The 16034-nt window shown below is 45.9% G+C and overlaps 1 protein-coding gene across 1 annotated transcript in view; it reads right to left on the bottom strand.

Annotated features, from left to right (window-relative positions):
* The window catches only part of frmd4a (FERM domain containing 4A), a 55875-nt gene extending 40858 nt beyond the window's left edge, over nucleotides 1-15017 (bottom strand). The window contains exon 1 of the mRNA XM_069686003.1: nucleotides 14687-15017. Coding sequence (XP_069542104.1) covers nucleotides 14687-14779 — 93 coding nt within the window. The 5' untranslated portion in view covers nucleotides 14780-15017. The remainder of the gene's footprint in view (nucleotides 1-14686) is intronic.
* Between the last annotated feature and the right edge of the window lie 1017 nt (nucleotides 15018-16034).

Here is a 16034-nt window from a genome sequence, read left to right as displayed (position 1 = left end):
TATTGAATGACTCCCATTTGGCCATTTCGCCTCGGGGAGAGCCAAAACCTGAAGGTAGGAGGTGGAAAGCTTTTGCTGGAAAACATAAAAACACCTGATCAATCATGTGCAACAACTACAGACGAGCATTCGGTTTATTTTTTAAGCTTAAGTGCAAGAATTTATTGTAGAAAGCTTGTTCTGTACAGACCTTGAAAACCTTACAATTCACACACACGCACATTAATCCAGCCAGCATAGAATTGCAGAGCCAATGTGAGCCTGTCTTCAGTTTGGTGTGTGCCCAATTTGTGCATGCATAATTTATCCAACAGATGTACATACTTAAGAGAGACACAGAGTTTGATGCCATTTGCAGTGTTAAGGAAGTATGATAAATATTTATGACAGAGTCCCCCAGTTTCTGCATGTATCTCAAATGGTGACTGTTGCCTTTACTTATGAGAGAGAGGACAGTGGATGGTGGCAGAAATGGGAGAAGAGGGAGTGGGGATGACATGCGGCAAAGGGCTGAGGGCGGGAGTTGAACCCAGGGCCGCTGTGTCAAGGACTGTAGCCTCTGTATTTGGTCACCGATTTAACCGCTGAGCTAAACCGGTGCCTGTTATGGGCTACCATTTGTTCCAGATGATCACCATGCCTCTCCATCTTTCCCCCTGGCTCTGTAGTTGTGAGTGCCGGCTGGCCTCAGTCATGAGATGTACACATGCTTCTCAGATAAGAAGTGGCATCTACTGTTATGATCGTATATTGGCATTTAAAAGTCTAGACTCGAATATAAGATGATCCCACTTTTTCAGTAGTACGTAAGGGGAAGAAAACGGTCTTAAATTCAGACCAATAAGGTATTTAGGTTTGGGGAAAATGGTGATATTTCAACAATCATCTAAAAGTTAACATGTACAAAACTGTAAACCTCTGATCGGTAAACACATGTAGACACACTGTTAGAGGCCTTAATATCCATACAAACGGGGGATCTGAGAGTCCCAGAGAGGGATTTCCTCAGATATTCACCAGATTCTCCTCGTAATCCCTGGGGATTACGATTCTATACCAGGGCCATAACCTCTGAATTTAAAACATTATAAACCCTTATATCCCCCTTCACTAATGCCTCAGTTAAACCTGTCTCTTCACCCAACAGAAGAGGACCACCTCCAAAAACCCCACAATGTCCAGCCTGGCTATTCAGTTGCGACTCTGGCCACGACTCAGACACACTTAGAGGATTAAGGGGGATGCCGGACAGATTTATCAAGTAGGCCGCTCAACCACGGCCGAACAAAACACCAGCAAGATATCACAACCAGTGTGTTTTATCACATATCCAACATGGCAATTGATATCTGGAAAAGTGTTCATATTAGGCAAACTCATATGAATCTTTTTGCTAGGAGGATGTACCAGGATGGTGCATATACCAAGATCCAGAAGTACCATCCTGTTTTCAATGAATGATTTGCCTCAAATCACAGAATCAGATTTGTCTGTTGGTGCGACAGTGTGGTACGCGTGCGAGGAAGTGCCTGTGTCTAAGCATGCAAACCCATGTAATTAATCAAGTGAGCGGCCAACCTATCAATCTCACATTACCAGAGAAATTAGATCCTGGCACGGCAAAGAAGCTTATGGTGCACAGTAACTTAATGACATGGCACATGAGGGAGAGGACGCGTGTCCTGCTTTAAATGTTTAACACGAAACAAGACCAAGAGACACATTTATTTCAACCAAATATGAACGGCAGATACAAATTTAGATCTTCATTTATGATTTATGGAGTTGTGAGAAAATTGTTTCCCATGATTGAACAGTCCAGACATCAAGAAGCCTTGCCCTCCTCTTTCTTCTCCTCTCTTTACACACACAATTACACTCACACGCTGTGTATTTGATAAACCTGGGAATGGAGCAGTGGAAATGCTTTCCAGATGAGCTATGCAAATAAGACCCTATCCCCGGGGAGACACTGTAAACGGCTTCAACCACCAACAGAATCCGCAGAGCGCTGTTTGTGTGTGCGCCTATGTTAGGGTATCAAACACAAACATGCCTGCAGCTAGTTGCAAAGAAATTATAAAATTACAAGAAAAATAAACAAAGTGCTGGAAAAATTCGAGACGATGTCTGGACCCTCCGATCTCTCGCGTCACCAAACTTGTCTGTGTCGGCCCTGGGAAAATATTTTCTCACATACAAATCCTGACTTTGGCACTCAGAACAAAGATGGCTGCCAGACATGGAGAGCGATCAAAATTCCTCAGTAGGAAGTCACAAGTTCAACTTCAACCTCTATCCAGTAACTTCTTGGCTGGAAAACAGGGAAAAAAAGGAATAACGCTGGGAATTAGCACGAACATGGAGATTTCCTTTTCTGGATATTTGCCTGCTTGTCATTCGTGTACTCACTGACATCTGCTCCAGTGGAGTGCGAGAACAAATGGATGATGGATTGAACATAAGGGTCAAAGAGAACCGAGAACAATCATGTCCTCTTCAATGGGAGCTGCTCTCAATCACGGAGTTTTTCCAAGGAATCCACATTGCACAGTTTGACTCAGTACCCACAACTTATCGGACCACAAACAAGAGGAGTAACTGCTCAGACACTCATGAACCAGCTCCTAGACAGAGGGAGGATTGTGTATCTTGGTTATTATAGAGTTATGCTGCTGTGTCTCATCATAATGGACTGGGACTCGTCACTGGGAAAGGAGTAGGATCACTGGCAGCGCAGGGAACAGTTAAAATCAGTGGGAAAGAACTGGCCTGGGTTTAATCCTTGATATGGCGCAGAAGAGTCTACAAACGAACAGAGCAGGGAGGTGGAATGAATATGTATGATAGATGTGGCATAATGCAAGCCTTTAAATATGTATACAACTTTTCAGTGGAGCTGCGTTGCCAGGAAACAACTCGGATCTACGTTTATTTGACATCCAGGAGAACCGGCTTCCTGTCTGTTATTAACGAGCGCTGCTACAGGAAATAAAGTTTGGGTGTTTATCTTGTCAAGTCTGAAACGATGTACAAGGATGCTGAACACGCTGAGGATGAGTTCTGCTTAATAACACGTCACCTCACATTATTAAGAACAACATGATGACTAGAAGGAGGACTTGAGAGTTGCAGGAGAGCTATTACAGGTGAGGAATTCTTGCAACTCTGTTTGCTACAGTCTGTCGTGCCTCTGATTCTCTATGCAGGATATCCTGCCTGTGGACTAGGTCAGGTGGTGAGAAAAGAAGAGGAAAGAAGAAGACACAAATGCACACACAGAACCCTATGGACATGATTTAATGGATAGCTGTCGGAGTGAGGGGGCTGCACGTGGACATGCACCTGGGGGATTCGGCCTCGACAGTGCCCAGGAAATGACACGGCACCTCTTACAGTCCGTATGGGGACTTGAACAGGCCACCCTCTGGTTCCCAAGCCAAGTCCCTACAGACTGAGCTACCGTCTACCCCACTGTGCTACTGTCTAAAAAGGTGCTGATAGGAGAAAAAAAACTAGGCCTAAAGATACAATTTACACAGATCAAATCAATAACAATCGAGAGCAACATGAGAAATGACACGTGGCAACAAACACCCTGACACACTGTCTAACAAAGCGCTGCCCTCACACGCTTGTCGGTACTAACCCTATTTAAGGGTCATACCACCAGAGGAAAATGTGTGACTGCAGGCTGTTGAGTCAATATTACTCAGCCTGGTGAATAAAAGTGTGAACACGCAGCTGCAACCTCTCACGAGAGTAATAAGATCACATCTGCGTGTGCAAACATAGCGCAAACGTTGCACTCCGCTGGAAACTGTAAAGCCACAGCTCAATCACACAACACGCATAAAAGCACATTATGCGTAAAAGTGTCACCTTGACATATGTGCCACACACTATAGCGCGGTAAAATACCAGGGCTGGTGTCCTGGTTGAGTATGTAGGACTGCTGTCGTCTCCAGTGAGAGTTGGAAGGAGAGCAGAGAGTTAAATAAGATATGAAGAAGTAATTTAAGCAGGAGAAAAAGTCAAAATAGAGTGTCAGCGAGGGAGATGAGACATGGGGGAACAGGTTTAGGTCAGAGCACTGAGGTGGAAATGTATTTTCACTTCAGGATGATGGAAGGAGGTTAAAAAAGAGTGGAGAAAGTGAAAACTGGCTGATAAAATATGCAAAGACAGTTAATTCCTCTCTCTTGTTCTTCCATCTCTCTCTGTTGTGAGGCTGGGTATCTCATTAACAGTAATAGAGGAAGCTGGACAGGGAGGCAGTGCACTGAGCCAGGGATATCCCCATCCTGCAGCCTGACACACTGACCCCTCATTCCCTGCTTTTGTAGCTCCCACCACTATTAATTGCTTCACCGTGGACTGTACCACCACATCAGGCCAGGGGGGGATATTGTTGGTCGCCAGTGAAAGCAAACGCTGGGAGGATGTTTGGAAAAGTTTTGAAAGACCTTGGTTTGAAAGGTGCGTTTTAGTGTGGCCTCTTTCAGATGTCTGAAAGGGGAGGGGGTGTTAGGGAGGGGTTTGTCTTAGGCAGGTCTGCTATATTATTCAGTTTCCTCTGATTGTGTTGCCCTCCCTCAGGATGCTTAAACTTAGGAGCCTCTTGAAAACACAGCTGAAGGCAAAAGTTGGAATAACAATCCGGCTTATTTCCCTCTTGAGAATAAAAAGGGAATAAGAGCTAAAAGGCAGGAAAACCTACAATGTGTGTTTATGTAAATGTACCTGCATTTTTATTCTACCTACGCTGTATGGTGATGTGCAATACAGAACAGCGAGTGCTTTTTGTTATCTAGCAAAAGGCCTTCGATGGTGCCAGCTGCAGCACACAGGGCAGGTGAGACGCTCGGGGAATACTAATGCCTCCATGAAAGCCCTGAGTACCAATCCAGACAGTGAAGCGAATACTGATCAACCATTTTGCTGAATCACAGCTACAGAAACAATTGCTTTTGATAAAACAATTAGCCTAACTCATTCACTGTTGAAACTGCAGACACATTTAGTGTGTCAGAAGTTTGGAGCTGGATTAAACGTGTAAGGCAATGGGAGGCAAAGTGACTGACCAGACAGACTATAAAACAGTTCCTCTGTGTGTTTTGTATGCAAGTACCCCCTCTCACATATCCATAGAAACACTTACCAGCTTAACAGCTTAGTTACTGGCTCCTTTAAAGTGACCCTAGCAACAAAACTTCCTGCATCCTTTCTGAGGACAACACCTACAAAAGAGCACTCTACACAGAGGCAACAATGTAAGACAAAGCAGTGTTTTTATGCAACAGATGAACTTGGCTGGACAGCGCTCCACATGCACCTTATTTGTCCTACTTCACAAGCAGGAACTCTGCCACAAGAGCATGTAACCCAGTTCTGTCCTCCATGCTTAATGAAACAGATCAGTCATGTTAAACCCTTGACCTGTCTCTGGCCCCGGGCTCTCGCCTGAAGGACATACCTGGCCTAAAGTGCATCGCCTGTTCTCCCTGTACCACTCTCCTTCTGTTGTAGGCCTTTGCACAAGACTGGAATCTTTCATATTTAACCAGATGTCTCCACAGGTTGCACCACTTGCAAACAGATAGTGGAGTGCAAATGTAATCCCTGAACAAAGTAACCCTTAAATTTGTAATGAATTCCCTGTGCAAGGGTGCCTGTTCAAGTGCACGGAAATGCACATGCATATCATGTTTGTTCTGTCAGTACATAAAGTGCAGCCTACCTGGTAGAGGGGCCTCGAAACACACCTGTGTGTGTGTAATAGATGCAGGGGTACAGGAAGGTTCCTTGCATGCATGCGAAGTCGTCTGAGGGCAGTTGAGGTGAGGGTCCACAGCAGACCCTGCCGAGTACAGACGGCCTCGTCTAGACCCAACAAGACTGCCTCCATTGCAGAACAGTATCACATTAACAGACCTTTTTTGCACAGGTGAGCCGTTACAGGTAGAATCCACAGAGGCCAACGGAATGAGCAGAAATTAGCCTTTGCAGTCCTCTTGATACCACTTAGCTCCAGTTGATATTAATAGTGTCATCTCTAGAGGTAAACCACAGAGACACAGGACAACCCCGTGGCTGTCTCCTCTCCTTCCCTCTCTGTCCTCTCAGTCTCTCTGGGATTCAGCAGTCTGATGCCTCCTCAAGGTCAAACTGTGCGAGTCCTTCTGTCCCAGTCCCAAAGAGCCACCGGCCCCAGCTGACTCTTCCTCTCTGCTTCCTCTCTCTCTTTTCTTCTCCCTGAAGCAAGGCACACTCTGTCCATTGGTCTGAGCGCTACAAACACAAACATTCCTACTGAGGAAATGCAGCCGGTCTCCGAGTCTCTGCGATTGGTGGTTGTTGTTTTTAAAGCGATATGCACTCTCATACTGCTGCTGACATAGAGAGACTCTCTCTCACGGTCTTACTTTTAAAGAGAGAGAGAGAGATGCGTGCAGAAGCAGCACACTTACTCGCACACCTGCTCAGACTGGACATTGTTTAAGCTTGTCTTTCAAATTCGCTGAAGACGCTCACTCAAACGCTCATACATGTACATACATACTCTACACAGAAGTGCATACATTCACGCCCACGCAGACCAGAAAAGGGATGGAAAAATGCTGATATTCTGTCTCCAAAGTCATGAGTGTGCAAGTCTCTGGCAGCACTGGGATTGCAGCCAGAACATTTTTAAAAAAGGAGACATGCAGTTTTCGTTGAGGCAGTTTTCCCAGGCTGGAGTATCCTGACCTGACCCGGTCTAATCCTTTCAAAATCGGAGAATACGCAGCCCCTCCAACAGAATGTGGAAAACATATACATATGATGTAGAACTTTAAATATTTCAGAGAGAAAAACACAATGAAGCTTATCGTACATTTACGAACCCACACCCATTTGAAACAATGGCCACATGGAGGCAATAAAACCCTCATACACAACCTGTGCCAGGCCTACAGTCTGTGTGTGTATCCCTGCCAGTCTGTGATAAACTCCTGGCTTAACATCACTCCTCAAACAACACAGCTAAGAAAATCAATGTTCTCTATGCAAGAAGAATGTTACAATCATTATGAAACAAGAACACCGATATGCAATATTTCTAGCTTAAACAGACGCCGTCTAAGCCCGGAGATATACTTGCTTTGTAACCTTGCGTTCGTGTACTAAACCGTCTGCGTCATAAATGTATGACGTTCACATACTTGTCTATGCACCACGAGTGTTACTGGAGGATACCTCTAGAGGGCACACCTCTGAGCTCAGGCCGTATGTGCAGGATGTAAACAACAGACACCACTTGAAGAGGTTACTAATATGGTGGCTAATTCTGAGATTACGACAGAAAAAGTGACGGCTTTTGTGGGTTCGGTGGACGCCGTCCTCACTCTGTTTCTCCAACAGTTTCCTCCGTGCATGGTCGCAACTGTCCCGGACTTATTTCCATTTAGTTTTGCAGGTTTCCACATCGACTTTTAAAATGGAACCTATCTGTGGCCAGCTGTTTTCACAGGCATGTTTGTTGCTGTGGTAATGACACATACAGATGTGGATAATTTCAGACCTATTCTATGAGGTCTTCTCCGACACTTTCTGCCTTTGTTGTTCCTGCTGCTGTGTTGATGCTGTCACATCCCCTCTGCCTCTGAACTCCCCCTACTGTTCATGTGCAAAATGCATCTCGCGTACGTGTAGACTTCATTTTTGAGGACGTGCACAACAGACGCTCCAAACAGACGCAGGGTAGCCATCATGCACACGTAGTTAACAGCAATATTGTATTGTATACGTCCATCTAAACATTTAAGAATAAAAAAGCCATATTTAACTGATGGTTTTTTTACAGCCAGACTGACTCCCTTTCCCCCCCCCACTTTCCTTCCCCTTTTGTCAGAGAGTCGTGATCAATAAAGAATTCAATAATTCTGTTCTGTTCCGTAATTCTCCGCCTGCATAGCAAACCCATTCTGACTGTGGGCGGATTAAATGTCAGTTCGTTGCTCGCTCTGATTCATGGAGGGGGTTATCGATGCGAGGGGTCGCTCCTGTACTGCTGAGTAGGTTGTGTGTGTGATTTTGTGCACAGCATGGTTCATTCCATTTGTTTATTGCTTAAAGTCGACGTGCACATGATTATGTTGCTTCACATATGGTGCTACTTTCTCTTTCACTGGCATGGACGGGTAATTGAATAGATGGCACAAAAATCCTTTTACAAAGCACGTGTTCTCATATCACTCCCTCCACCGCTCCAGTTTCCCATCCCTCTCTCTCTCTCAGGGCCTCATTTTGCCCTCCCAGTGGTGTCTTGAGAAACCCATGAGGAATGTGGGGCATTCGTATAGTGTGAATTTTCCAAAATGAATCAGGGCTACACACAAGGCTGGAGACATTTACCTCTCAGCCACTGTAATTTACGAGGGGTGTAAATATTTGTTGTGGTAGTGAGGGAAGGCCGAGCTTCGGTATGACAGTGCAGCGTTCCCATGATTCCATGTGTGCGCAATGTCCCGCTGAATCCTGGGAAAGGTCACGCAGGCCCTGTGATGTAAACAGTCAGCACCAGAGCGTCAGCTGGCCGGGTATCGCTATAGCAATGAGACGGAGAGACGAGGACACTGTTTGGGAATGAACAGCCAAGCGGTGAGATAACCTGCGTATGGTTACATTCTTTCTTATGATGAATCTACATAATGATGATTAATAAAGCTTCAACCTGAATCCAGTCAGTCCTGATACAGCCTGGAGAGAGCAAAATGAGGAGTAAACTCTCTCTCCCCTCCATCTCCTACTTTCTCCCCTCTTTTCCTCTTTCATCTCTCCCTCATATCGCTCTGTATCTCTCAATCTTCCTCCTGCTCTCTGATCTCCACTCAGGCGTGTTATACTAGAGTGCAGGCAAGTCAGAGAGAGAGAGAGAGAGATAGGGAGAGCAGTGGAGGGAAATGGGTCACAGACACCATAAATTCACAAGAACATTCTCAGCTGGGGCTCTCTCAAATTCTAGCACACAAAACAACTGTGCAGAAGGGAGGATAAACTCACGCCTCATCTCTTCTGTTGCTATATTTGTTTAAGTTATAATAAACCATCTTGCGTCTGCAGCTTTAATTTTCTCGCAGCTTCATTTCCAACACCCACACACACTCGCCCGTCGCTGTGATAGAGATTATAAGTGACATACCTGTATAGGCCCCGGTCTGAAATTCAATTCCGATCAGTCGACTTTAATGTGATTGTATTAGAGGTGCAAGCAGGGAAATCAATAACATAACGTAATGTGGCTCAGGAGAGGGATGGAAGCAGGGAAGCTTCTTTATGTGTGTGAGAGAATGTGCGTGCGTGCCACGAGCGCCGGTCTCCCCTCATTCATGTGTGCGCTCTTGCAATAATTATAATGGGGATACCGTTTACTGTGCGTGCAATCAAAGACCCCCACGACAACACAAAAACCTTTGAAGTATTGGGACGTGTTAGTCTCTTAAGTATAGAAGTTGACCTAGTTCATGTGTTATATGCTGTAATATGCTACACCAAACACACACGTGCACACACGCTCGCGCTCAAGCTAATCATTCTCTCCACTTTGCCTGGCAGATAAATATTAATGAGGATTACTATGTTACTGCTGCACACCCACGGGAAAACAAGAGACTGCACCTCTCTCTTTCTAACTGTTCTGTGTCTCTGTCACTCATGCACGCCCACCCACACACACGCACACACATGCACACACACAAAAGACACCCCTACTAGCTGCAAAATCTTCAAGAAAGTCTTAAAATATAACACATAGGTTCTTTGTTTTTTAACTCTTCTTTCTGTTCCTCTTATTCTGATTCACACACACACACACACACACATTGCACTATGAATAAACCCCTTCATATGAGTGAGTCACAGACAGTGCCTGCGTTCCCATTGAGTCGTGTTATCTCTGCCTAACAAAGGGCGCAGATTGTGCTGGGATATTTAAGGAACATTTTAGGGTCTCCACATCCTGTTTTTTTGGGGGGGGAGATGGAATTTAACAAACTCCTTCCCATCAGCCCACACTCGTCTTTTTTCTTTTTCTCCGCTCTGTCTCTTTCTTGAAAAGGATTCCACGCAGTCGTTTCTGAGAAAAGAGGGGCCGAGATAATGAAGAAATCATTCTGTGCTCTGCATGAAGGTTGCGGCGGATTGAGGCACACAAACAGACACGCACACACGCACACACATCCGTCCATCCGCTGGGGATGTTTTGGCAGAGGACAGAAGAGTCCGCTCTCACCATAGCTACCCCTGCTAGCAAACTGTCTCCATAGAGAAAACACATTATCAGCAGCTCACTGCCTTCGGCCTTCACTCACAGTCGATAGGCGATCATCTCTTCATTGTTTGATCACATTTACTTTGAACTAGTGCGCAGCTGCGCTGTGTGTCTGTGGGTCTGCGGGTTGATTTTTGGACGGGGAATAAAAAGACAGAAAAAAAATCATAGCAGAGAGTGATGAAAGAGACAGAGGGGAGGGGAGGGAGAGGGAGTCCCCCCCTTTTCCTCCAGTGCTCAAAAACATTCTTCCTTGTGAGCTGCCTTGGGGAGAAAAGGGGGGTCCCCTTTCATGCCGATCAGGGTGTGGTACAAGCGGGGCCTTCAGGAGCCTTTAGCTCCAGTTATTCCCACATCTCTCTCTCTTTGTCTCTTTAATTGGACAGACTGACCACAGATCTCTCACCTACAGTCCAGGGGGCAGGTTGATATCCCTGGGAATCAATACCGTAGCGAGGCAAAGAAGCTCCAATATATCTGCTATCAGAGGGATGATAAAAGAAAACTTATTTCGAATGTTCCTTCGCAGTTGCTTTAATGAATCCTGACTCTAATGTCCAAACAATTAGATCAGTGTGATGAGAAACAAGCAGAGCATCAACCTGACCCGCAGAGAGCCTGAGTCCAGCGCTGACCTTCTCCCTGATTGGTGCAGACAAGATGTCTAAAGGTAACGAGGATCGATTAGTATTCCTGCCTCATCACATGCACGGCTGCTTCGAGCTTTCAGGCCTTTTGTGCTAAATTACAGTCGTGCTTTTGTCTGTTTGCATTCCTATTCCGCTCTGAATGTGTACGCGTCTCTATATGTCTGTGCCCGTGTGAACTTCTCCCTCTCCGACAGCGATCGTCTCCTCCCACCTTTAAACCCCCTCGCTCCCCTGCCGTGCCCCTGACAACAACATGTTTCCTTGGAGAGCGATTCCACCTCCTGAAATCTGAAATGTTTTCCTTTTCCAGACATAAACCGCACACACACACACACACACACCTCTAGCTCTCCCGCGCTAACCCTTTGTGTGTTTGTTGTTTTTGTTCTTAATTTCACAGAAAAGAGCTGAGCAGCTTAACATGATAGCAGGACAACAAAGGCGGAGTATAATCCTAATTCAGACAGCTCATGGAGGTAATCTAAACAGTAAACATCCCCTTTAAGAAGCTGTTTTAAACTGTCAACACCAACCGTGCAATGTATCATCATCATATTATACTGTTAACACCGAGGGCTTTGCTGGGACTATCTGTAAGTCTTCCAACGTGTTTCTTTCATGTGTTGCCAGTTTAACTTTGTGAAAACTGTTACGCAAGAGGTAAGACGCATGACAAGTCCTGATATGAAGATAGTAGGAGTTTTATACTGAGGGGGAATGACGTGTGGAGAAGGTGATTCACAGAGAAAAGGGGGAATAATTTGGTTTGACTCTTCTTCTTTTGTTCTTTGGGTAATGAGGTACATTTTGTTCGGATGTGTCATAGCTGCTGAACAAAGATGGCTGTGTTCTCCCTGTAGATGTTATACAATTAAGTGTGATAGAGGCCTACATCCATCAGAAGCTACTGACACAGACATGAGACAATTTATCTGCGTTAGTTAACAGACAGGGCACAGATGAGGACACGGAGGATCCATTTTTAAAATCCATCCATTTTCTTCTGCTTATCCGGGGCCGGGTCGCGGTGGCAGCAGGCTGAGCAAAGTGACCCAGGCGTCCCGGCTTTTTTCCAGCTCCTCCTGGGGGATTCCAAGGTGTTCCCAGCCCAGACAGGATACATAATCCCTCCAGCGAGCACTGGGTCTGTCCCAGTTGGACGTGCCTGGAAAACCTCCAAAGGGAGGTGCCAAGGAGGCATCCTTATCAGATGCCCGAACCACCTCAACTGGCCCCTTTCGTTTCGAAGGAGTAGCGGCTCTACTCCAAGCTCCCTCCGGATGTTTGAGCTCCTTACCCTATCTCTAAGGCTGGGCCCAGCCACCCCTCAGAGGAAACTCATTTCGGCCGCTTGTATCCGCGATTTCATTCTTTCAGTCACTTCCCAAAGCTCATGACCACAGGTGAGGGTTGGAACGTAGATCGACTGGTAAATCAAAAGCTTTGCCTTCAGGCTCAGCTCCCTCTTCACCACGACAGTCCGGTACAACACCAGCATGACTGCTCATACTGCACTAACCTGTCTGTCAATCTCACATTTCGTGGATGCTAATGGTTTTCAGGGAAAGATGTTTAACCACTGGGATGTACATCGACAAAAGTATGCATGTTTAATGGGTTGCCAAAGGATACAAAAAACTACGCTTTCAAATGTGAAAAAGCTTTTAACATTTCCATTCAAATCATAGATGTGTCAATAATATTTTGTGAATGCTGTTTCTGTTGTTTGCAGCTCACACTGTTACGTAAGTCGGGGTTTGGATGATAACGCAACGAGTTATCTAACATGACAAGTCAGAGCAGGACAAAGCTGCAGCTGTGTATAAAAGCGAAAGCATTTCAGACGCTTGTTGAGGACACGTGAAGGTTAAGTCAGAATCTCTAGATTCCCGAGCTTTGTTCACCTGCCATCACCGAGGAGAGAAACCAGCCAGACGGCGTTATCATTTAAATACTCTTTTAAATCATCTCTGTCGATCGATTGAACTCGCTCCTCTGCCTGTGCCGTTTGATAACCGTTTGAATGAATATGATGCATTCACTGCCGTACCCTGCAAAGCTGATGCACATCCATCTATTCAGACGTTTTTCCTGGAATAGAGTACAATAATGCGAGCGAGTCTATGCAAATCACAACAAGTAATCCCCCTTCAGTCTGTCTGCACACAGCTGGCTGCAGGAAGAATGGGAGGCACAGAACGGGAATGCAATCAGGAAAGAGCGACAGAGAGACCTCCCTCCATTCCTGTGTGAGAAAATCTGCTTTTCTCCATTAATTAAGGTGCTCTGAGTGACTGCATGTGTGTGTGCGTGCGCAGCCAATCAGTAGCTGTGGCAATTACCTCTTTCAAAAGCACAGTGAATTTTCAGTTTCCTCCAATCAGGCAGTATTATGACAGACAGCCAGATTCAGTTAGATCAATCATCTTTCCAGCCAGTACAGAATTAATGAAAGACAAGCTGGAGTCTTTGGATGGTGAGAGCTGGAAGAACAAATTTGCTTACTTCAGTCCAAATATAAAAGTTATCTTTGGCAAAAGAACCAGCTTGTGTTTATCCGTGTAAGGAGATGTGAAGGTTAAAGTTATTTTAGTGCTGCAGCACGGTGGGAATATGTTTATCCGGGCTTTTTAAAGCATTTTTCATCCAATATGCAGAAGCCACACTGTGTAATTCATGACAGCATGGGTACAGTATGTGCGTGCATGTGTGTGTGTTACTCCACCCGCTGCGTGCGTTTTCAATCAAAGAGAGAACTACAAAGACACCAGCGACTCTCAGAAGCGTTCATGGTATTTAGAAGTCACATTGAAAGACAATTAAAGAGTTAATGAAGCTAAAGTGGCATTGCGAAGAAGCAGGAAGGCCAAAAGGGAAATTAAGTTTAACTCGGTCCTGAATGCATTGTTGGATACAAGGAAGTAGTCACTGATTCACCTCATTCCAGTGGAGTGACAGCATGAAAGAGTGCCGACATGCTTCACAGAGTGAATGCAAGGGGGAGCCACAATCTCACAGCTGCTAATACGTGTACTTTCTTTCCACGCATACGTCTCTCGTGGTGTAAACAACTTTGTGAGAGAGCAAAAAGCAGTGAATCACCTGGCAGGTTACAGCCTGTCTCCTAAACTGACATAAAGGTTGACTTCGCTACACACATTCCACGTCTTAAGCTTAGCTGGAAACTATTATCTCTTGGCTCCAGCCCACACCCACCACATCTACACAAACACATAAACACTGAAGCGCCTGATGTCTGGCAGACAAAGTGATTCAAATGTAAGACAAAAAAAAGGCACAGGCAGGACAGGATCCTGCACTTCAAATCAAGCTAAACAAGGCTGTATGTGAGGCTCTGCTTGATAAAAGGAACTCATGTCTCAAGTCAGTTCACTTGTGCTGACAGTGACGGGCAAACACTCAAAGACAGCTCTCCCACAGTGAGACTTCCCTGTAACCTTGAATTCGAGGACGGCGGTGGAATACATTAGCCGAGACAGACTGAAAGATTGACAGACTCGCACTGACAGGATGGAAACCCAGAGAAGTATTGTCCACGTTCGAGATTAAAAGCTTTGCTCTCGAGTTGCCTCGCACCAACTCAAATCTAATACCATCCCCTGGATTAGCCAGGAACCTTTTAAATCCCACTTACACACAACAGCACGGCAAGACACGGTCACCCAGAGAGAGATAGAAGAAGAAGGGAGAAAGTGCGTCTTACCCTCTCTCCACTGTTCCTCCGGAGAGTTCCCACCGGCAGCTTTAGCATCAGCCGGCGGGTTCTCCCGGGCGTCACTGCTCCCTGGACCACCATGGTACGCTCCAGAGTGTGTGTCTCCGTGGGTGTGTGAGCATGTGTGCGGGAGGTGGGTGTCCTCGTCCCGTCCAGCCTGGCAGCCGAGGTCCACGCGAGTTTTACGCGTGGGTGTGTTTCCAGGAAAAGAAGTGTTTGATGTTAGTTTGCGGGGGTGTGTGCGTGTCCTATGTTCCTCTATAGGCTTTTATATCCCTCTGTGGAGTAACTCTTCCCATTCTGCTCCTCTCTGCCACACTCCACTCTGCCGCTCACGAGGTGAATGAGTGTGTGAGAGTGAGAGCGAGGGAGCGCGCTTTGTCTCTCCTCTCTTCTCCTCCAGCTCTGGCAGCTCCCCCCCCCTGCCTCCCTCCCTGCCTGCCTCCCACACTCACTTCCTTCAGTTGGGGGCTTAACCAGGTCACTGGATTAATGTGACGTTATGGCTGTTATTAGCATACGCACGTGTCACGTGATCCAATAATAATTGTGTTTGAGCATATATAGCATACCCCCCACCATCCACACACACATGAACACACACACACTCACACTCACTCACAATCAGTCCTTACAGGGGATCACGTGGGGAACCTCAAAAGGAATATGGGATGTTTTGCCATCTGGTAGGGAGATTATCTTTGAAATCCCACATCCAGCTTTCTCTCCCTGCACTGTCTGGACTAGGACACAAAGGGAGAATACGCACACAAACGCACACACAGCACATGCATCCTTGCACACAATGCTCATGCATGCAGATATTGATTAACCTATCACTTTGCATGCAGAAAAGTGAGGAAATCAGTCTGTTTTTTTTCCACAAAGCAGCGACAGTGTGGATTAAAACCCTTGCAGAGATCTTTTATCATGTTGTCTGCAGCCCCTCGTTCAGCTGAGTCAGTCCTCTGTATCCGCCGCGGTGGTCTTTACATGTCCATTAAAGCTATTGCACTCGTGAGTTACAACCGCGCCTAGTGACTTACTGTCATATTCTCATCATCACTCACCGCTGAGCTCTGTTTGCCTCTGCACATCAATACTGAACTGTCAGCTGATTAACTTAAGTGGATCAACGCACACATGAAGGCCCGCACAGATGTTCAATATGCACATATGCAGCACACATGTACACGGTCGGTTCAGCACACGCCTTGTACGGGCTAGCTGCGCTCGCCCAGTAGCACTGGATTATAACCAGTGAGATTAAGCTAGGTCATCCCAGTTATGAGGTATTTGATGCAGGTCAAATCAGATTAAAGCGTCCAGTCAAAAT

Source organism: Semicossyphus pulcher, unplaced genomic scaffold, assembly GCF_022749685.1.
Source record: "Semicossyphus pulcher isolate SPU_LCO1_2020_fin unplaced genomic scaffold, fSemPul1.0.p SCAF_8, whole genome shotgun sequence".
NCBI classification, from domain to species: domain Eukaryota; kingdom Metazoa; phylum Chordata; class Actinopteri; order Labriformes; family Labridae; genus Semicossyphus; species Semicossyphus pulcher.
Note: the sequence above shows the minus strand (reverse complement) of the source record. Positions and strands in the feature narration are given on the sequence as shown.